Source organism: Zosterops lateralis (assembly GCF_965231275.1).
Source record: "Zosterops lateralis genome assembly, chromosome: 5".
NCBI classification, from domain to species: domain Eukaryota; kingdom Metazoa; phylum Chordata; class Aves; order Passeriformes; family Zosteropidae; genus Zosterops; species Zosterops lateralis.
In genome coordinates, this window is record NC_139766.1 from 61,685,317 (window position 1) to 61,702,327 (window position 17,011).

The following is a 17,011-nucleotide window of genomic DNA, read 5'->3' on the forward strand; positions in this document are numbered from 1 at the left end:
GCAGCAAAACTCTCTGTTAACCCTGATTCAGCAAAGCAGTTCCCTGTAGACTTGTTTTATTGCACCTCCTTAACCTTAGCACTTTCCAGAACCAAAGCTGACTGCCAGGAGCACATCCTCGCTGGGCAAATCCTGGAAAGCACTTGGATTTCACTGGGTCTAACCCACACAGTGTAGCTACAGTGGGCTTAAAGGAGCTGCAGGGCAAAGGAAAGAAACAGCTGAGTACAACACTGAAAACAGGGGAAGGGAAGAATACAACCAAAAGGATATGTTGACTTTAACAAAGAATATTAACTTGGGTACAGTCTGTTATGTAAGTAATTGCTCTACAGATGTTAGGAATCAAACTTTTCTGGGAAGAGAGGAAAACAACCCTTCATCTTTCAATATCTAAATTGAAGAAAACAGATTTTATAAAGACCTTCTCGCAGGCACCAGACTGTACTAGAGGCTACACCCTACTGGCTTTTGGCAGCCAACAGGAGCAATTTCCATCATCTTACTTGGCATTACTCACTTATCACTCAGAATGCCTTAAAATGTTCCATAATGCCTATGAACTTTCACAAGTTAAGGTTCATTCCTTGCAGAAGTATTGCCAAAAAAATAGATTTTAGATGTACTTTGGAGAGTGATAGCAGGTGGTATGAGGGTAGAGCACACTGGCAGCTGTAAAGACCTAAATGAGAAACAAATGGAAACTGCATAAAAATTATCCTTGGGGGGCTGAGTAGGGACAGAGTAATAAATTTTGCAAGTTATATATGTGTAAAACCCTCATTGTCCAAACTTCCAAAGAATTGTTCCTGCAAGCACTGTACCCTAAGCGCTAGGTCTGCATGAGGGTCTCACTGAGACCCAGTGTCCAGCACTGATCATTTCTCAACACATTCAAGTCACAAAAGGCATCAATTGTTCGGTAAAAGCATGTTAGATTTAAAACTCCTTCCACTCAGTGGTTATGATTCTTGCATTGAGGGTGGGATTATATTGTTTAAACCATCTCGACATTTGTCACAGCACCTGGGAAGCCAAGATTTCAACAAATTAATTCCTAGTTATTGCCACTGTTCTGCATGTCTGTAAATTCCATTACGAAAGCTCAATTTGGGTCAGCTTCTCTAGAAGAGAAAAAGCAGATATTCAACACCTCTTTTACAAAAGAACAGCACATTGTACACGATAGATGCCACCCAAGCTTTGCTTCAACAGTCAAAAAGGCCCACCCAAAACATACTTCCTTGGAGTCAACAGTGGGAAAAAGGGAAAGTCAAGCAAGCAAACATGAAAAATCTCCAGTTTCCAAAGCAGCAAGTCATTCCAGTAATTGGTACAGTGAACAAAAAATGAAATCTAAACATCTATTTCCTCCTTTGCTGTGTGTCTGTGGGTGCACACTCTGCACTTAGGTTTGTGTGTGTTACATCCAAAATCTCCATTTTAAATTAACTCTCCAAAACAATTTTGTACTGCAAAATTAAAATACACAATACTCGCTGCCAACAACTCCCATAAAGATTTTCAGACTTGTGTGAATCCCCAGATTCCCCCCAGCAGTCTAAATCATCACTCAGTTATGATTATGTTCAGTGAAATACTACACAACAGGAAGGTTAGATTTAGGAACCTAAAGAACAGCTTGTCTACCCGAGGCAGCAAATCATTTGAATTTTTGATGTGTACTAGGCTGACAGCTTTTTCCACACACAATTCCCAATACTGATAGGCTGAGGCACAATCTCTGCATCAAATACACAGTTCAAGAAGCTGAGTTCAGGAAAAGCTTGTAAATGCTGGGAATTCTCCTGTAAACACTTTTTTTTTTTTGTTTCAGAGAGACCTTTTAGACCCTCACATACTCATTAGTAGATCATACCGAATGTTTGCTGAATTTTGCAGTAACTCTCAAGAAACAATATAATATATTTAGTACTGGCCTGTCTAGAACTGCAAGGCAGTGGAAGCTGCCATGTGATGTTGGCTCTCATGGCAGGTTTTTCAAGGGATAAGCAGCTGCCAAAGGCAGAATGTCTGCTGAGATCTTCAGCATTCCTCACAAGGAGCTCAGCTGCAACTGATGAGGGACACTGGCTTGAGATCTTCAGGGACATGCCATGCACAGAGCCTGGAATGTCCAACTGAAAGTCACTGGCAGTGTTCCTAAACACACAAGCCAAACACGTGGATCATATGTAGCTAAGAAAGGGAGAACCAAGAGATCAATTTTTCCTGTCTCCCAACAATGATGCTGCATTCCAGGTCAGCTTCTAAAGAGAACTTCAGGCTTGGCCAAGAGCATGACAAACGAGGCTACTGCTACTGGCTCCAGAATATTTTGTTCAACTTTAAGAATAAATGTGCTGTTAGGGCCCTCCCTTTAGACAACCAAAGAGGCCTCCAATGAATGTCAACATTCATGGAAAGGGGAGAAGAGAAAAAAACAAACATTAAAAAGACAGGTATTGATTAAAAGGTAGCACTGGATAAAAATTCAAAGCAGCAATGTTCAGGAAGCAAGGAGGAAAGACAAGGGGAAGGATCTTGTAGCAATTAAGCTTCTCATGTCACTGTAAGGGCAGTTCCAACAAGAAGGGCCCTCAGACACAGCTAAGTTTCAGCCACTACACAATTGGCACCATTTTGGATCATCACAGTAAGTATAAAAAAACCCCTCCCCTTGCTTTGGTCCATGCAAAGAGGGTGAACTCACTCCTACAATGCTGTTCACACACAATGACCACCACCTGTTTCGCACCATCCTGTCTCCTCCAAACCTGTCTTTGGTTCACAGAAGAGCAGGACTGATGGCATCAAAATCATTGACCTGGCCCAGCCCACAGGTGTGCTATGCAGTCCTGTTCTACAAAGACTTTAGAAGAAGCAAATCCTGCCTGGAAACATGTTAAAGAAGTGTTGATTAATTAAGTGCAAGATCACCTCAGCAGAAGCCAAGTCTTCAATAAGAAGAAATAGGACAGAAAATGTATGCATTTCAATTTGTGACATTCATTTGCAGCATGTCACGCTCCTGAGGGAGCAAAATAACTTCTGGCAGGGGTCCAGGCTACAGGAGCTTTAAGTGAAGCCTCGTGAACCAACCCACTTAGGGCAACTGATATGAAACAGGAGCACAGGTGCTTTGATGATTAGATGAAGCAGCTGACCTCTAGGTCATGGCTTTAACACCAGGTGAGGGACCATCAGACAACCACTCTGCAGGCCACAGAAGGAGGGGTTTCCTCAGCCAAGGCATGGACCTCACATTGACACCCGGGCAGATGGAGATGCACACACACATGTGACTGAACAGGGTGCGGGGGAAGCCTGCTCTGCTGCCAACTCATCTTAACACAGCTAGAAAGCAGTGAGCAGTCAGCAGTAAAACCTAGATTTCACTAAACAATCTACAAGTTTGGCAAATGCCTTTGACAGAGTCAGGTTTTCAACCACACTGACACCCCATGGATTTGTGGTTGCATGGGCGTTATTAACCTGATGTATCTCCCCAAGTTACAAATGCTTTTGCAACCAAGTTATGTTCCAGTTCCTGGGAGAGTTACTGAAGAAATCCTCCTGGGGGATATCACGAGAAAAATTATGTAGGGGGTTGGGAAAAGCCAGGATGGATTCACCAAGGGTAAATTCTGCTTGACAGAGCTGATCATCTTCTATGGCAGAAGAACTGCTCAGTCCAAGTGGGGCAGGCAGTAGACATTGTTCACCTGGACTTCTGCAGGGATTTCCAGATGGTTTCCCACAGCCTCCTCCTGGACAAACAGACACATCACGGTCTAGACAAGTGGTCTGTGCAATGGGTGGGGAACTGGCTGGCAGGAAGCACCCAGGAGGTGCTTGTAAACAGCTCCTCTTCAGCCTGGTGACCTGTCACAAGTGGGGTCCAGCAGGGATTGATATTGGGCCCAGAACTGCTTAGTATCCTCACAAGTGATCTGGATGAAGGGACTAAGGGCACCCAGATGAGGTTTGCCAAGTGGGGAAACAGGCACTTCAGAAGGGAGACTCACCCTGCAGGAAGACCTGGACAGGCTGGAAGAGTGGGTATTATGGGTTACTTGGACTAGCATGAACCCTATGAAGTTTAACAAGGACAAGTGTAAGGTCACAGAAGCTGCTTGAAAGACCAAGGTAAGAGCTAGACAGAGGATGTTTTTAAATAAGCATTTCACTTTGACTAGACCCTTCATAGGGACTTTGTTAGAATTATGATTGCTCGGCTCAATTCCTTTTTGGATTCCTCTCCTGGATGAGCTGATTCATACACAGTGAGTGAGGCAACTTTATGTTCCAGAGGAAGGGGAACATTTTGAAATGCCCTTTGTGGAACTCACCTCTTTCCATTCACCTCTTTCAGCTATGCTGAGCTCCTTTGGGCTTGAAGGTGAATTTTTACAGAAACTAACTAGAATGTAACATCATCTACCTCTCCACATACATAACATGAAAAATTTCTCATGTCAGGTGCTGATTTGTGTTCGTACTTAGGGCCAAGAACACTGGAAAATCTCAAAAAATTAAGTGAATGAGACAACTGGACAATATGATACAGTCAGACTGCACAATAAATCATGCAAGGGAAGCCAGCAGGTCTTGAATGGTAAGGTACCTATATGTTTCCCTTGGCTGCACTTGTTTTCTGCCTCATTCCATAACCTTGGAGTGCAAAAGGTTATTGTATCACTAGGAGCCTCTGATACTATGCCCAAATTCAGAAAACAAGTTCTGAAAACTGCATTATCCCCATGTGTTATAACCATCGAGTCACCCAAAAGACATGTAAATAAATATTTACATGTCTCTGGTCACCAAAGAGACATGTAAATAATGTCTCTCTCTCAAGAGAGACAATAAAAAGAGAAAGAAAAAAGATAAAGTGATTTGAGGGTGAAGAAGGTAAGTGCTCTTGAGGTAAATAAGGCAACCCTCCCTAGCAGTACACCCATGTGGCTGGACACACAAATCCCACTTAGGCAAATGTTTCTGTTGAATCTTGTGCTGAGAAAATGCTGATTTCTAAAGCAACCATCAACATGCCGGGGCTACACATCACTAGACAAGGAGTTTATATCCAAAGTTCAGGGACCAAAAGGCCCAAGACAAGTAGCCTGAGCTGCTGGGAGCACAAAGCAGTCATAGTAAGGACTTATCACAGCAGACAGAATTGCTGAATGCTTACAGTGATACAGGGATTTGAAACAAACAAAACAAAATTTAAGCTCTGCTGGGGAAAAAAATGCAGCTGTGCATGAAGAAGCAGGTTACAGAACGGGTATGAATGCAGAATAATTATCATATGAATGGACAACCTTGCAGGGCTCACATAACTCCTGCCTAAATCTAACTTTGTTTGCTAGTGCTTTATGATTCCATGAGAAAAGCAAAGCAGGTAGCTGTGCTTCAGGGAATTATTTCCATTATGGGACTGGGTAACACGAGCAGATTGTGCTGATGGGAAGACTGGCAGTGCCCTAGGAACATGACCATTGAGAAAATGCCTCTTGATAATATCACTCACTCTCCTGTTATCTGTAGCATCAGCATGATAATCTTTTCATAACAGAACTAGGAATGCTGTCTTTGTGTCATTATACCGAAAGCCTGATTAAGGAGGAGGCAGGCAGTGTCACCTCTGCTTCAGAGCATTCAGCATCAGTTAAAGACATCGAGGGGATAAATGAACTTGACCTTACTTTATCATTTCATTTAGTGTAAATGAACGTTTTTCTCCTGGATGCATCAAGATGATGCAGACCAGTTATTTTAATTACCAGATCAGAGGTCACTGTTCTTTGGGCATTATTATTCCTTGTTAGAAGAACTGACTTAAAAAATGCCTTGTCACATACTAGGACTGTACTGAACACTGCAGAATCTAAAGACAGATTTGAACACAGGAAACCCACAGCTGTGAGGACCATGCCCTATGGGATGTCCTCATTCTCCATCCAGCAGTAGGCTACACAAAGGAGATACAAGGAAATGCAAGGAAAGTTCTGCTGCAGTCCCCAGCACATTACCACTCAAGACCAGGGTATTTTTAAACCTACAAATGTTTGACAAGAGAAAATTTATTTCCTTGACAAGTGCCAAAGGATCTGTGGAGAAAGTGACCCCATTCTACAGTGCATAGCCAAGAACTCTCTTGCTTTATCCTCTAACCCTGTCCAGCTTCCAAAAGGCTACTGCAGGCTTGCTCAGCACATCAAATTTGGCTTACCCACCTCAAGGAGACAGAGAGTTGCTACACACCAAATGCTCAGCACATTCTAATGTCAGTGGGCTTGGCCTGAAAGCTGAGCAATGTTAGAGGTGAAACCAAAATCAAGTTCCTTTACTGAAGCTTTGAGTTCCACCTCTGACAAGACTTCAAGGTAAGAACAGTAAATTCAGGGGGTTTAAATGGGATATCTCAATGTATCTGTTCTTGAGGACAGTGCAGAAATATCCAATCTGGCATTAAAGAGAGCTGAGAAGGCAAAACAAGCCATACAAAGCTCCTTGTTACTGAATATCAGGCTACATCTGTGACCAAGTTAACTTGTTTAGAGATAATGATTTGTTTGGGAATCTGGTATTGTACTTAAGTTACAGTCAGAGCCCCACTAGAGAAAATTTTTGACTACGGAGGTCATCACAGTACAACAAGGAAGATGAAATTAATTTCCTAGAACTCACCTGAGGAAATTAGCAATTAAATCTGCTTTTAGTCCAATGATTTATCTTTCAAGTCACATCCTCATAGCCAACAAGATCTTTCCAGCACTTAATTAAAACAAAACCAACCACCCTTTCCCTAACATCTCATTAAGAAGCAAAGTTCCCCACAGAGCCCACTGGGCTGGCCAACACAAAACACTAGGAGTTAAGCCCGAGAAGTGATGTTCAAATTGAGGTCTGAATGTCAGCCACAGGATGTGGTGTTCTGCCTTTTTGTTTGTTTGGTTGGTTACCCAAAGCAGCAGTGGAAATTCAGTCATCATGGCTACGGTAAAACAAGACTTTCCATGATGGCTATTATCAATCTTATCAGAAGCTGACATGAACTGGATGGACCAAGATGTGTATCTGCAAGGGATCTATATATGCCAAAATTTCAGACACAAATGGTCATTTTCATCCTTGCTCTCTCATGAGAGAGCACACCACTCCACAAATTCTCCAATGCCCAGAAGACATGATAGATTCACCATTGTCAAATATAACACCTTCATTAGCCAACACTCCACTGGACAGGCCATTTGAAACTGAATGGCAACTCCAGAAGGAATTTTCCAAAAGACAGAATCCAGAAGTCTAGTTTACCTCCAGTTCCAACCCAGTGGCTGTGCTCCAGTTTGCAGCAAACATTACTCAGAACCACATGCCATCGGAGCTTGTTATCTCATCATATATGTGTAAGTCTGCTCTTCATTGTCTTTTCAGTATATCCAATAAAGCATTTATTTGAATCAGCCACTTTTTGTCAGCATTTTCTTTCCCAGTGTTGAGTTGGCCTTTTCTTCTCTGCTGGCTCATTCATTTATTTGCCACTTTGCTCAGCCAGAAGAATGTCATTCTCTGAATGAATATTTGGTGAATGAGCACTCTTAATATTCAGAGCCCTTGCTACACTGCCCTCTTGAAGTTGCTTAAATGCTGAGTAACATTTCCCTGAGTTTACCCCCAAGATCAACTGCACTGAGAAGGCAGCACAGGATAGATTCTCCATTTCATCTGTGCCAATGTGTTTGCCCCAAGTAATGTCCTGACTTGTCTATCAGTGGATGCCACAAATTCAAACTTCCACCCAAATGATGCTTCTTTTTTTTCCCCCACACAGGTAGTTTTAGAAGGACTTCAGTTGTAAGGAAAGAGGCTGCTCAGAAGCGTTCAAGTAACAATAGTACCAAATCCTCAAAACAGTTTCCAAGGAGCACCTGGAATCCCTCCTTTGTTGCCCTTCTCTTGCAGGTAAAGACCAGCAAGGAAAACAAAGATATGATAAACTACCAATGGTACAGGGCTGCTTATGTGGCAAAGTGTTTGTGCTTCTGTCAGCTAATTCTGGCTGGAAAAACAAAAGGATCCTTTCTCTCTTGGGTTAACACACAGGGTCAGTTCTTTAATTAGAATTATAATAGGTCTTATATCAGTTTTTTCCCTAGTCTGGTAAACTTCCTGCTAAAAATCAGATACCTATATAAAGGAAAATCCCTTTCAGCTGGAGCATGTCCTGGATGCTTATTCAGCAAGGCATCCCACTTCTAAAAAAAAAAAAAAAAAAAACCAAACCAAAAAAATCCCACCACCTCTCACAATTTTTTGCCCCTGCAAATCATATAGTCAGCATAGTAAGAAAGTACACAGCAATTTTCCTTTCAAGGAACTAGGCTTCTTAATAAATTTACTTCTCATTTCTCCAAAGGGGGCATAAGGATTTTAAGTAATCTAATCCTTCAAAGAAGAAGACGAGCAAAAGATGAGCATTGGTGCACATTTCCAATCAGATTTTCCACAGAAACCAAGTTTAAGCCATCCCACTGCATAAGCACATCCATTCTTTTGTCATGAGTTTTGAGCTGTGGGGTCTCTTTCAACTAAACTGACAACATCAGGTGTCACAGAGGGGAAGATCCACCTGCTTACCAGAAAACTGACAACCTTCCAGTGTCCCCAGCAAGCGTCAGACTAGAGAGCATTCAATCTTTATTTTATATTCTATTCCTCAGCATTGAGACAAAACCCCAAAGAAATTCAGAGCACTTCTCAAAAGAGGCCAACATCACCTTTTACACACGTGTGATTTCTCAGGAACACCTGAATGCTTTGTGTGTGTGCATGTGCTTATTATTTTTTTTCCTGTGCTTTTTTTGTTTGTGTGTGTGTGTTTGTCCTTTTTCTGAGGAAGGGGAGGTTAGGTGAAGTTAGTTATCCTCTGCTTTTTTGTGTGTCCATCATTAAAATGAAATTGAAATTGAGTATAACACAGCATACCACAGATCATCATCATATCTGTGAGGACAAGCAGCAAAACCTGGACTCCCTTACTGATTTGTGTTCTCCATAAGCTGTAATCTTATGCAAACTGTTTGTGCTGTACTTGGCTCCATGCAGCATGTTATACAAAATCTCCTCCTGTTTCTACATTGTTTGGCATGTATCTGAAAACATTTAAAAGAAGAATTTAACTGCCTTAACTGTACTGTCTGGTTACCATAACACTTTTTGTTTCTAAAACCCAGACATGCCCAAACCCTCTGAACTCAGTATTTACACTAAAGCAGCAGCAGTGTATTAACCTGCTGTGTTTACTTACTTTGCCTGTATACAAATGTTATCCTGAAAATCTTCTGCCTTCAATTTATAGCTCCTTTATACAGGTATACTACCAACATGGCTAATCATACCTCTGCTTCTATCTACACAGATTAATTTTCCTTCCTCAAATTATGCTGCTCTGAAAAATGCACAGTTTTGCTGTTATGCTGGAGGGAATAAAATACACAGTATTACTGACAAGTGAAAAAGGCTCTTTTCCTTTTCTAACTCATGCTATTGCAAGGCAGCGATTGCCTCAGTTTTGGGACACTAGAACACCGTGGACTACTATTTTGAAGAGTCAAAACTTTGAATGATAACCAGACCCTAACTTACTTCCACCACATCAATGCAGAATGCTGTTAAATTAGCACTCTTAAACCTTTCCTGACAGCCAAGTCAAAAGCCTCACTTTTGGCAAGGATTGCTGGGGCAGGAATATTGCCCAAGCCCTTGAATGACCACTCAAGGCTGGTGTGTTGGCTGATACCATTTATTCACCATCCGGGGCTCCCACAGAGCTTAAAATGAAAATTTTCTGTCAGAACAGTTTTGACTGTTTATAGTATCACTAAACCACTGAGCTACTCAGAATCTTCTGTCTTGCCTCCAACCTCAAACCCGGTTGCCATAAGCAGAGTAGGTTATACTGTTACCAGATCACTGCAGTGGCAGTGCAAACACACCCCCCCAAAAAAGTGATATGGTCTCAATGCCCAGCTGTGCTGAAAAACAAGGAGGGAGGGAAGATAAAGCCTTCCTTTCACCATAATGGGGAAACTCTCCAGAAAGGAGCCCACAGTTTTGCCAGATTTTCCAAACAGATACTGAAGAATAGAAGGACACTGAAAACTTAAAAAGTGCACACCCTTTCATCTTAAGGGCAGCAACCACAAGGAATTATGCCATGGCAGCCCAAGAAAAATCAGTCACAAGGACACAAAAATACCCAGACCCACTGTGATCCGTGTACATTAGGTATATTTTTATTTACAGAGTAGAGATGCCTAATCAATTATAAGGTTAGACACCCAATAATTCAGCTTTTCCTTTTTTTGTGTGTGTAAAAGTATATAAATATGTACATGAAACTCTACGAAGTAAAAATTATTAACTGTGACACAGTTAACATTCACGACTATCCTTATGCTATAACAGGCATCTCTTAAAACTTAAATGCTGATTTCAAGATGCCCTCTCTAAAATAGCTGTAATTGTACTAGAAGGGCAAAAATTCTGTGCCACAAATAAGCTTTCAAAAGAGACATTTTACTAGTCTTTGTAATAAAGTTTGCCAGGATAAAAATACTGCTTCGTCCCTCCCACTTCCCCACCCTGTAAGAAATACCCCAAAACAGTTGCAGAACTGCAGGAAGTAGTATAGGATTACTTTTTCCTTCTTCTTTACTTTTCTTTTTAAATTAAAATATATTTCTTTCAGTATTTTTTGACATATTAAGGAAGCTGCAAAAAAAATGCAGCTTTATTAAATATTCTTATACAAAAATCTCACATGTGCATTCCATGGGGCGGAAGATTATAGTGGTATTGTATGAGCTATCCCTTTCCCTCAGAACTATATCCCTTATTTGGAATGATGGAGAGACTTTATAGAAAAGACACTGGACAGCAACTGAAGAAAGGGAATAGAAAACTATTGGCAGGACAAATAAAATGCTCCAGAGCCTCTCAACCTCCTTTCCTTGCTTCCTTATTTTAAATGCACTTCTGCCTCAGTATTTTATTTGTCTCTCTGTTGTTCTTCATGTTGGAGATAGTTCAGGACATAAAGGACAACTTGATAGCAGAAAATGTACTGATCCTGCAAGGAAAAAGAAATTACAGAACATGTGAAAAATGCCTTCACCACATAAGTGCTCTCACTTGCACTTCACAGTTTGCACAGCACTCCCAATACTAATTATACTATTAAATAATAAAACCACCACCACTGCCAAATCCCAAAGAAAACAAAAGACCCCAAACAACAAAAAGCCCCCCCAAAAAGGCCACAGTGGAAAAATACACAACCTCATCTTGAAGCAAATACAGACATGTCACTTCCACTAAAAATTTATTTCATATGGGATATTTATCCTCTCACACCAAAACCACCTAGAGGAGATCAGGCACTTTACATAAGCAGAAATGAAGACAGAAAGTGAATTTCAAGGACTTGCATCAATGCCAACTAATAGAGAGCTCAGAGGACAATGCAACTTCTTGCCTTAATCTCAGTGATAGAGGTGTGGGGGCTGATACATGTTTTGAGGTGTGAGGTGGGCATGGGGCTGATAGTTTAGTGGTTTGATTTCGAGGGCTTTTTTTAACTATGACTTTGTAATTCCTTCCCATTCAAAGAAAGAGTGCAGATTTTAACAAGACCTTGTGATGACCATCTCTAAAGTTAATTAGCTCTAGATCCAGATTATTCCTAAAAGATTGAACTTCTGGCTGAATATCTTCCCAAAGGAGATCTCAGGACATCTCTGATAGTATCAGTGATTCACAGCAGCTACAGTTAGGCCTTCTCTTCAGTTTATAATGCAACTTTAAGCCAAAAAAGCTTAGCTGACTTCCTCTATAAACACACACTTCTGAAGATGAAAACTCACATTTTTTTAAACACAGTTCAAAACAATACAGCATGTTAAAACCAGCTTGTGTTAATAAATGTTAAATACATGCTGCTACTCATCTGATTTAATTCTTGTGACAAATGTCACATTGCAGTGCACACAAAGACAATTGCTGTGTGCATCATGAAGTCCTCTGGCACTTCAGATGGTGCAGTGAACACCTGGGGAACCCACACTCACCTCTGTCTGAACCATCCCGTGTCTCTGCAGACGCATCGTGCGCACCAGGTCTGAGATGTCAAACTACCAAAACAAACAGCAAGTTAAACATTCAAAAAATTTCAGACATGTTCAGACATGCAGAACAAAGAAACATCCCCAGCATCAAAACAGGGAACAGAATTAGGTATACATCAGCAGTGAAACAAATACTTCACTACTGCCTGTGTTTGTCTGGTAGGTAACCACCAGACACTCCCCCCTTCTCTTGTGTTCTTTCTGTACTTGCTCACTCTAAGCTAAGTGTGCAGAAAAGAGAGATTTAGACATTCAGAGGGTGCTTAAAAACTCCAAGCTAAGCATGACATAGCTCATCTTTCTTACAAATTCACCACAGTTTTGCTACCCCAGGCCACTGAAGGACATAAACATAAGGAAGCTAGCACCCTCCTGTGGATCGCTCTAGAAAGCAATCCCTGACTGTGCTGGAAAAGTTAATTTACAAACCCCTTCCACCAATTGCCCAAGCCATTGCACGGCAACACTTTTTCCCATGCCATGTGCCACTATGGTAGAAGATGTCCTTGCAACACACTTGAAGTGGCACCAGGTTGCTGAGATTCCCTGAACTAACCCAAGAGCCACTGGATGTTAGAGCCCTCTCATCTGGGATCACCAACAAATGAACATGGTATTGCCAACAGCATGGCACACTCATTAAAAGAGTGCAGTGGAACACATTTCCTGCAGGTCAGAAGCACCACTGAGCCCATCCTTTGGGATACTCACATCCAGGTCTCTGCTGATCAGCCCCAGGACCACATCTATGCAGATGAGGGTGCCCGACCTGCCGATGCCTGCGCTGCAGTGGGTGATGATGGGTCCTGACTTGTGCACGTGCCGCATGTAGGAGATGAAGGTGAGCAGATCATCTGGCTGGGACGGGGTGTCATGGTCAGGCCAGGCAATGAAGTTCAGGTGGGAAATGTGCCGCACTTCACCTGTCTGAAGTTCAAAAACAACACCCCCGTTTGGCACGTGGCAAGAATAAAAAAGAAAGTAATTGAGTTCCCAAAGGAAAGTTTCAGAACAGAGGGATTTGCCCAGTGAAGGTGCTTTGTAATTCAATACAACAAGAGTTAAACTGGAAATAACCAGTAAGTAACTTAAAAGTGTAAGGTTCACTGTGCAGACTGAGCTGATCACACAGAGGAGTCAACAAACCAGGCTGAATTATTAGTGAATTTCATATCCCTACATATGTTTCTATGGCCAGTGGGAGCCAGACTTTAGATTCTCATTAGTGTAATGAAATCGTAGCCTGTCCCAAATGCTTTCTCCTGTAAAGGTCACAGAGCAGCACAAAGCTGCAAGGAGGAACAGCTGCCCAGTAATGATCACTGGGCAAAGAGGAGAAGCCCTAGGTTGTCTCTTGATGCAGACAATGCAAGTGAAAGCAGGCAAGCCAGAAGTATAAGGATAAATATGGCAACACTCAGAAAAAACTCTAAGTATGCAGAATTAGATTCACTCACCTGAATCTCTTCAAGCTCCAGCACTCTGATGATGAAGCCCTTCAGCTGCTGAAGTCTCACAAGAGCAAGGCGTAGTCTGTCATTGATCATGGTGGTTTTATTGAGCACATCTGGCCAGTAACGCTGACACTTTATCTTTTCTCCCTCAACCTCCTGAGTCATCATGGCAATCACAGTACAGTTTTGCTCCCAAACCATTTGCCAGAAATCTGCTACAGTAGTAGGAAGAGGTCCTTGGCACGCAATGTAAACGAACTCCTCGTTCCCCACGGGCATGCGAATGAAGCTGGCGTTGATGTATCCACCTTCAACCCCAAGAGGGACCCTGGTGGTGTCATCTGTCATCCCCACACAACAGAAAGACCTCACGTTAGGTGTGCACATCATCACACAATTCAGTGTTGAGCCTTACACACTCACACAGCACTTATCTCCACAGATGCTTCCACAACTTGCTTTAAAACAAATAAATTTAGGGCACTAATCGGTACTTTCAATAAAGAAAAAGATGCCTGCAGGAAAAACATAATTCAGCAGACAGGTGGGATAAGCAATTTGAACTACAGCAACTCCGGAAAACAGAGGTTGAGTTTTTCTCATATAGAACTAACCTCTGTCAGTTCTTACTTCCCAACACCTAAAAAGCAGACTTCTATGGCAGGAGATTTACTGACAATAGTACACATGTCTGGTTTTCCAATTCTGCATGGGTAGAACTGAAAAAACCTTGTCTGGTATACATCATTTAAGACACAGGAAAGTCTGAACATATATACCTACTTATCACAGCACAGTAGTATATTATTCACTGATCTTAAACTGCTTTATAAAGGCTTGCTTTATTTTCACCCTTACTAAGATTAGGAATCAAACCATCCCACCTCTGATCTGATCCATCTGAGCATACCGGTGGTGACAGAATATCAGCTGTGAATTTCAAATGAGTTTGGACTTACAAGGAAGTATGTTCTTATATCTGTTCTTCCTCCTGTTCTCCTTTGCTTGTCCAATCAAACACTGATCCAGAGGTTTTAACTCCTGAAGGTTCTGTAAAGAAGCAATTACATGTGCATCAGGAAAGCACTGATTGGTAATAATAGTAAGAGTGGTTATGTTATCAAGTCATTAACAAACAAAATTAAATATCAAACCCTAATGTGGATATGCAAAATAATGCAGTCAGAGGAAGTAATCTTTTACACAGCCAAGAAAATGAAATTAACAAAAAAACCCCCAAAACCAAACCCCACCTAGTATCCAGTAAATATTTTATCTCAAAAAAAGAGATCATGAAACATGTCTAAATTAAGACTTTGGAAAGACTGGTTTCACATTCAGCAGCTGGACTTCACAGCCTTTGTCTATGCCCATTTACACTGTATTCACTTGGTAATTTACCAGAAGCAAGAATGATGTAAAAAACACTTATGAACTGAATTCAAACTGATCTCATCTCTCAGCAGCTTGTGGGAGAAGGGAGAGAAGTCTTTGGTGTAAAGTCTTTTCATCTCTTTTGAGCTTCCAATTAAAGAGCTGTGGTATTCAAGGCAGTGATGATCCAGCCATTCTATTTTTGTTTCATACTGGGAAAAAGGACTTTAAAGGACAAATAGTTACTCACTTCAATCTCTTTAGAAGGGACTCCCTGTTCCAGCAATCCACGCAACATCCTGATCACTGACTTCAATTTGGTTCCTGAATATTTGCCTCCAGGGAGCACATTCACAGTAGGGAGTGCAGAGATCTCTTCATTTGTCACTAGGGGGAAATCTAGCAGAAGTTACAAATATAAATAAAGAGCTAAAACCAGTGAAACATAAACTGTAGCTCACAGTTGGATTTGCATGTTGCTGTTCACCACTGCACTACCTGTTTTCTCTTGAATGCCTCCATACACCAGAGAGAACGCACAGCTCTCCTCTCAGTCTGACAGGCAAACCCAAATTAACTAGCAAAACCAGTAAGACACAAAATCAGCTCTGATGAATCCAGTAACTAAAGGCAGTATTTTTCTGAACCTCCAATAAATACATTGGAACAAACTTCAAATACATTTAAATGTAAGTTCTTCACACAATAACCTACAAAAATGGATGGACAGACACAGGGATAAATTCAGAACTTTCCACATTACAGCCTGTGACTTGTTTTTAGCACTGATACTCAACATGTATATAGCACATCTTACAGTTATCACTTGGAAGGACACTCCTTTTCCCAATACAGCTTGCCTCCCATCAGGCCTTCCATGCTTCTCTGAAGCACAACAAAATTCATAAACCTAAAGTCTCCCTGGTACTGCAATTAGAAGTGTCCTAAATCTATTGACTTAGTTTGAAGTATCGCATGGATTATCTTTTTTTCTTTAAATGAATGCAAAGGACTGCTGTATATGAACTTCAGGAACTGACATTTCTAATGCTAGCCGAAAAGAAGTGAAGACTAAATTCTGCCAAACACATCATACTGCACAGAGTTCCACTCTGCCACACTGAGCAGCACTGGAAGAATGACAGTCCAGCTAAAAGTAGTGCCTAATCTGAGCTGGTATGTGAAGCACATGATATATCAATCTAATCACAGTCAAACATATATTTACTGTTACAGTTTTTGTGAGACAGGTACTGAGGAAGGAAGTATCTCAGCTGGTCCCAGCTCTTCTACAACTACAGACACAATGTTGCCAACAGTTATTCCGGTTAAAACTCACACACCACACAAAGATGTAGAGATCCTTCCCAGTGCATTGCTGCATGAGCTGTCAGAATCCCCCTCATACCTGCCATGACACCCTCAAAACATATCCAGGATCTCTCAAAATATTCACTTCTGTCTGTGTAATGTGACCCTGAAGTTTTCCACTGATTATGTTAAATGTCCTTGCCTTTATTTACACGTTCCTGGCTGACTGATTCAATTGGCAGCTCATCACTTCCCCATGTGATTTCCTCCTCATCTGCCTGGCTCAAGGAAGGCTGTGGAGGGGATCTACAAGAGGACAAGGTATGGAAGTAAGAAAGAACACCTAGAATCAAAACATTTGCAACCTAGTTTTAAAAAAACCCAACAAAACAACAACAACAACAAAAACAAACAAAAAAATCTCACCAGAAAGTAATTTATAGCTACAATTATTTCTGGACTGGACTCCTACCAGTGATCTCAAAACCCTAACTTTTTTGCCCCCTCCCTTTTTCTTACATCCCCAAAGGGGATCTGAAAAAGGTAACAGTGGAAAAAGAGCCAGGAGTATACAAATTTAGTAATTACTACCACTGCAATTATTTTTCAAAGGCTAAGCAATTAAATAACATCCAATAGCAGATTTGTACCACTGATACAATTCACTACACTTGAGTA

The 17,011-nt window shown here is 41.3% G+C and overlaps 1 protein-coding gene across 6 annotated transcripts in view; it reads right to left on the reverse strand.

Moving 5' to 3' along the window:
• Positions 1–9,858: 9,858 nt before the first annotated feature.
• The window catches only part of PTPN13 (protein tyrosine phosphatase non-receptor type 13), a 111,632-nt gene continuing 104,479 nt past the window's right edge, over positions 9,859–17,011 (reverse strand). For 4 of the 6 annotated variants that reach the window (XM_083861277.1, XM_083861274.1, XM_083861276.1 and 1 more), the window contains exons 42-48: positions 16,536–16,639; positions 15,273–15,421; positions 14,608–14,698; positions 13,652–13,989; positions 12,906–13,121; positions 12,138–12,200; positions 9,859–11,140 (exon numbers count right to left, since the gene is read on the reverse strand). In XM_083861277.1, the coding sequence (XP_083717403.1) occupies positions 11,060–11,140; positions 12,138–12,200; positions 12,906–13,121; positions 13,652–13,989; positions 14,608–14,698; positions 15,273–15,421; positions 16,536–16,639 (1,042 nt within the window). In that variant the 3' untranslated portion in view covers positions 9,859–11,059. The remainder of the gene's footprint in view (positions 11,141–12,137; positions 12,201–12,905; positions 13,122–13,651; positions 13,990–14,607; positions 14,699–15,272; positions 15,422–16,535; positions 16,640–17,011) is intronic. The other 2 variants (XM_083861279.1, XM_083861278.1) reach the window with 1 other exon arrangement.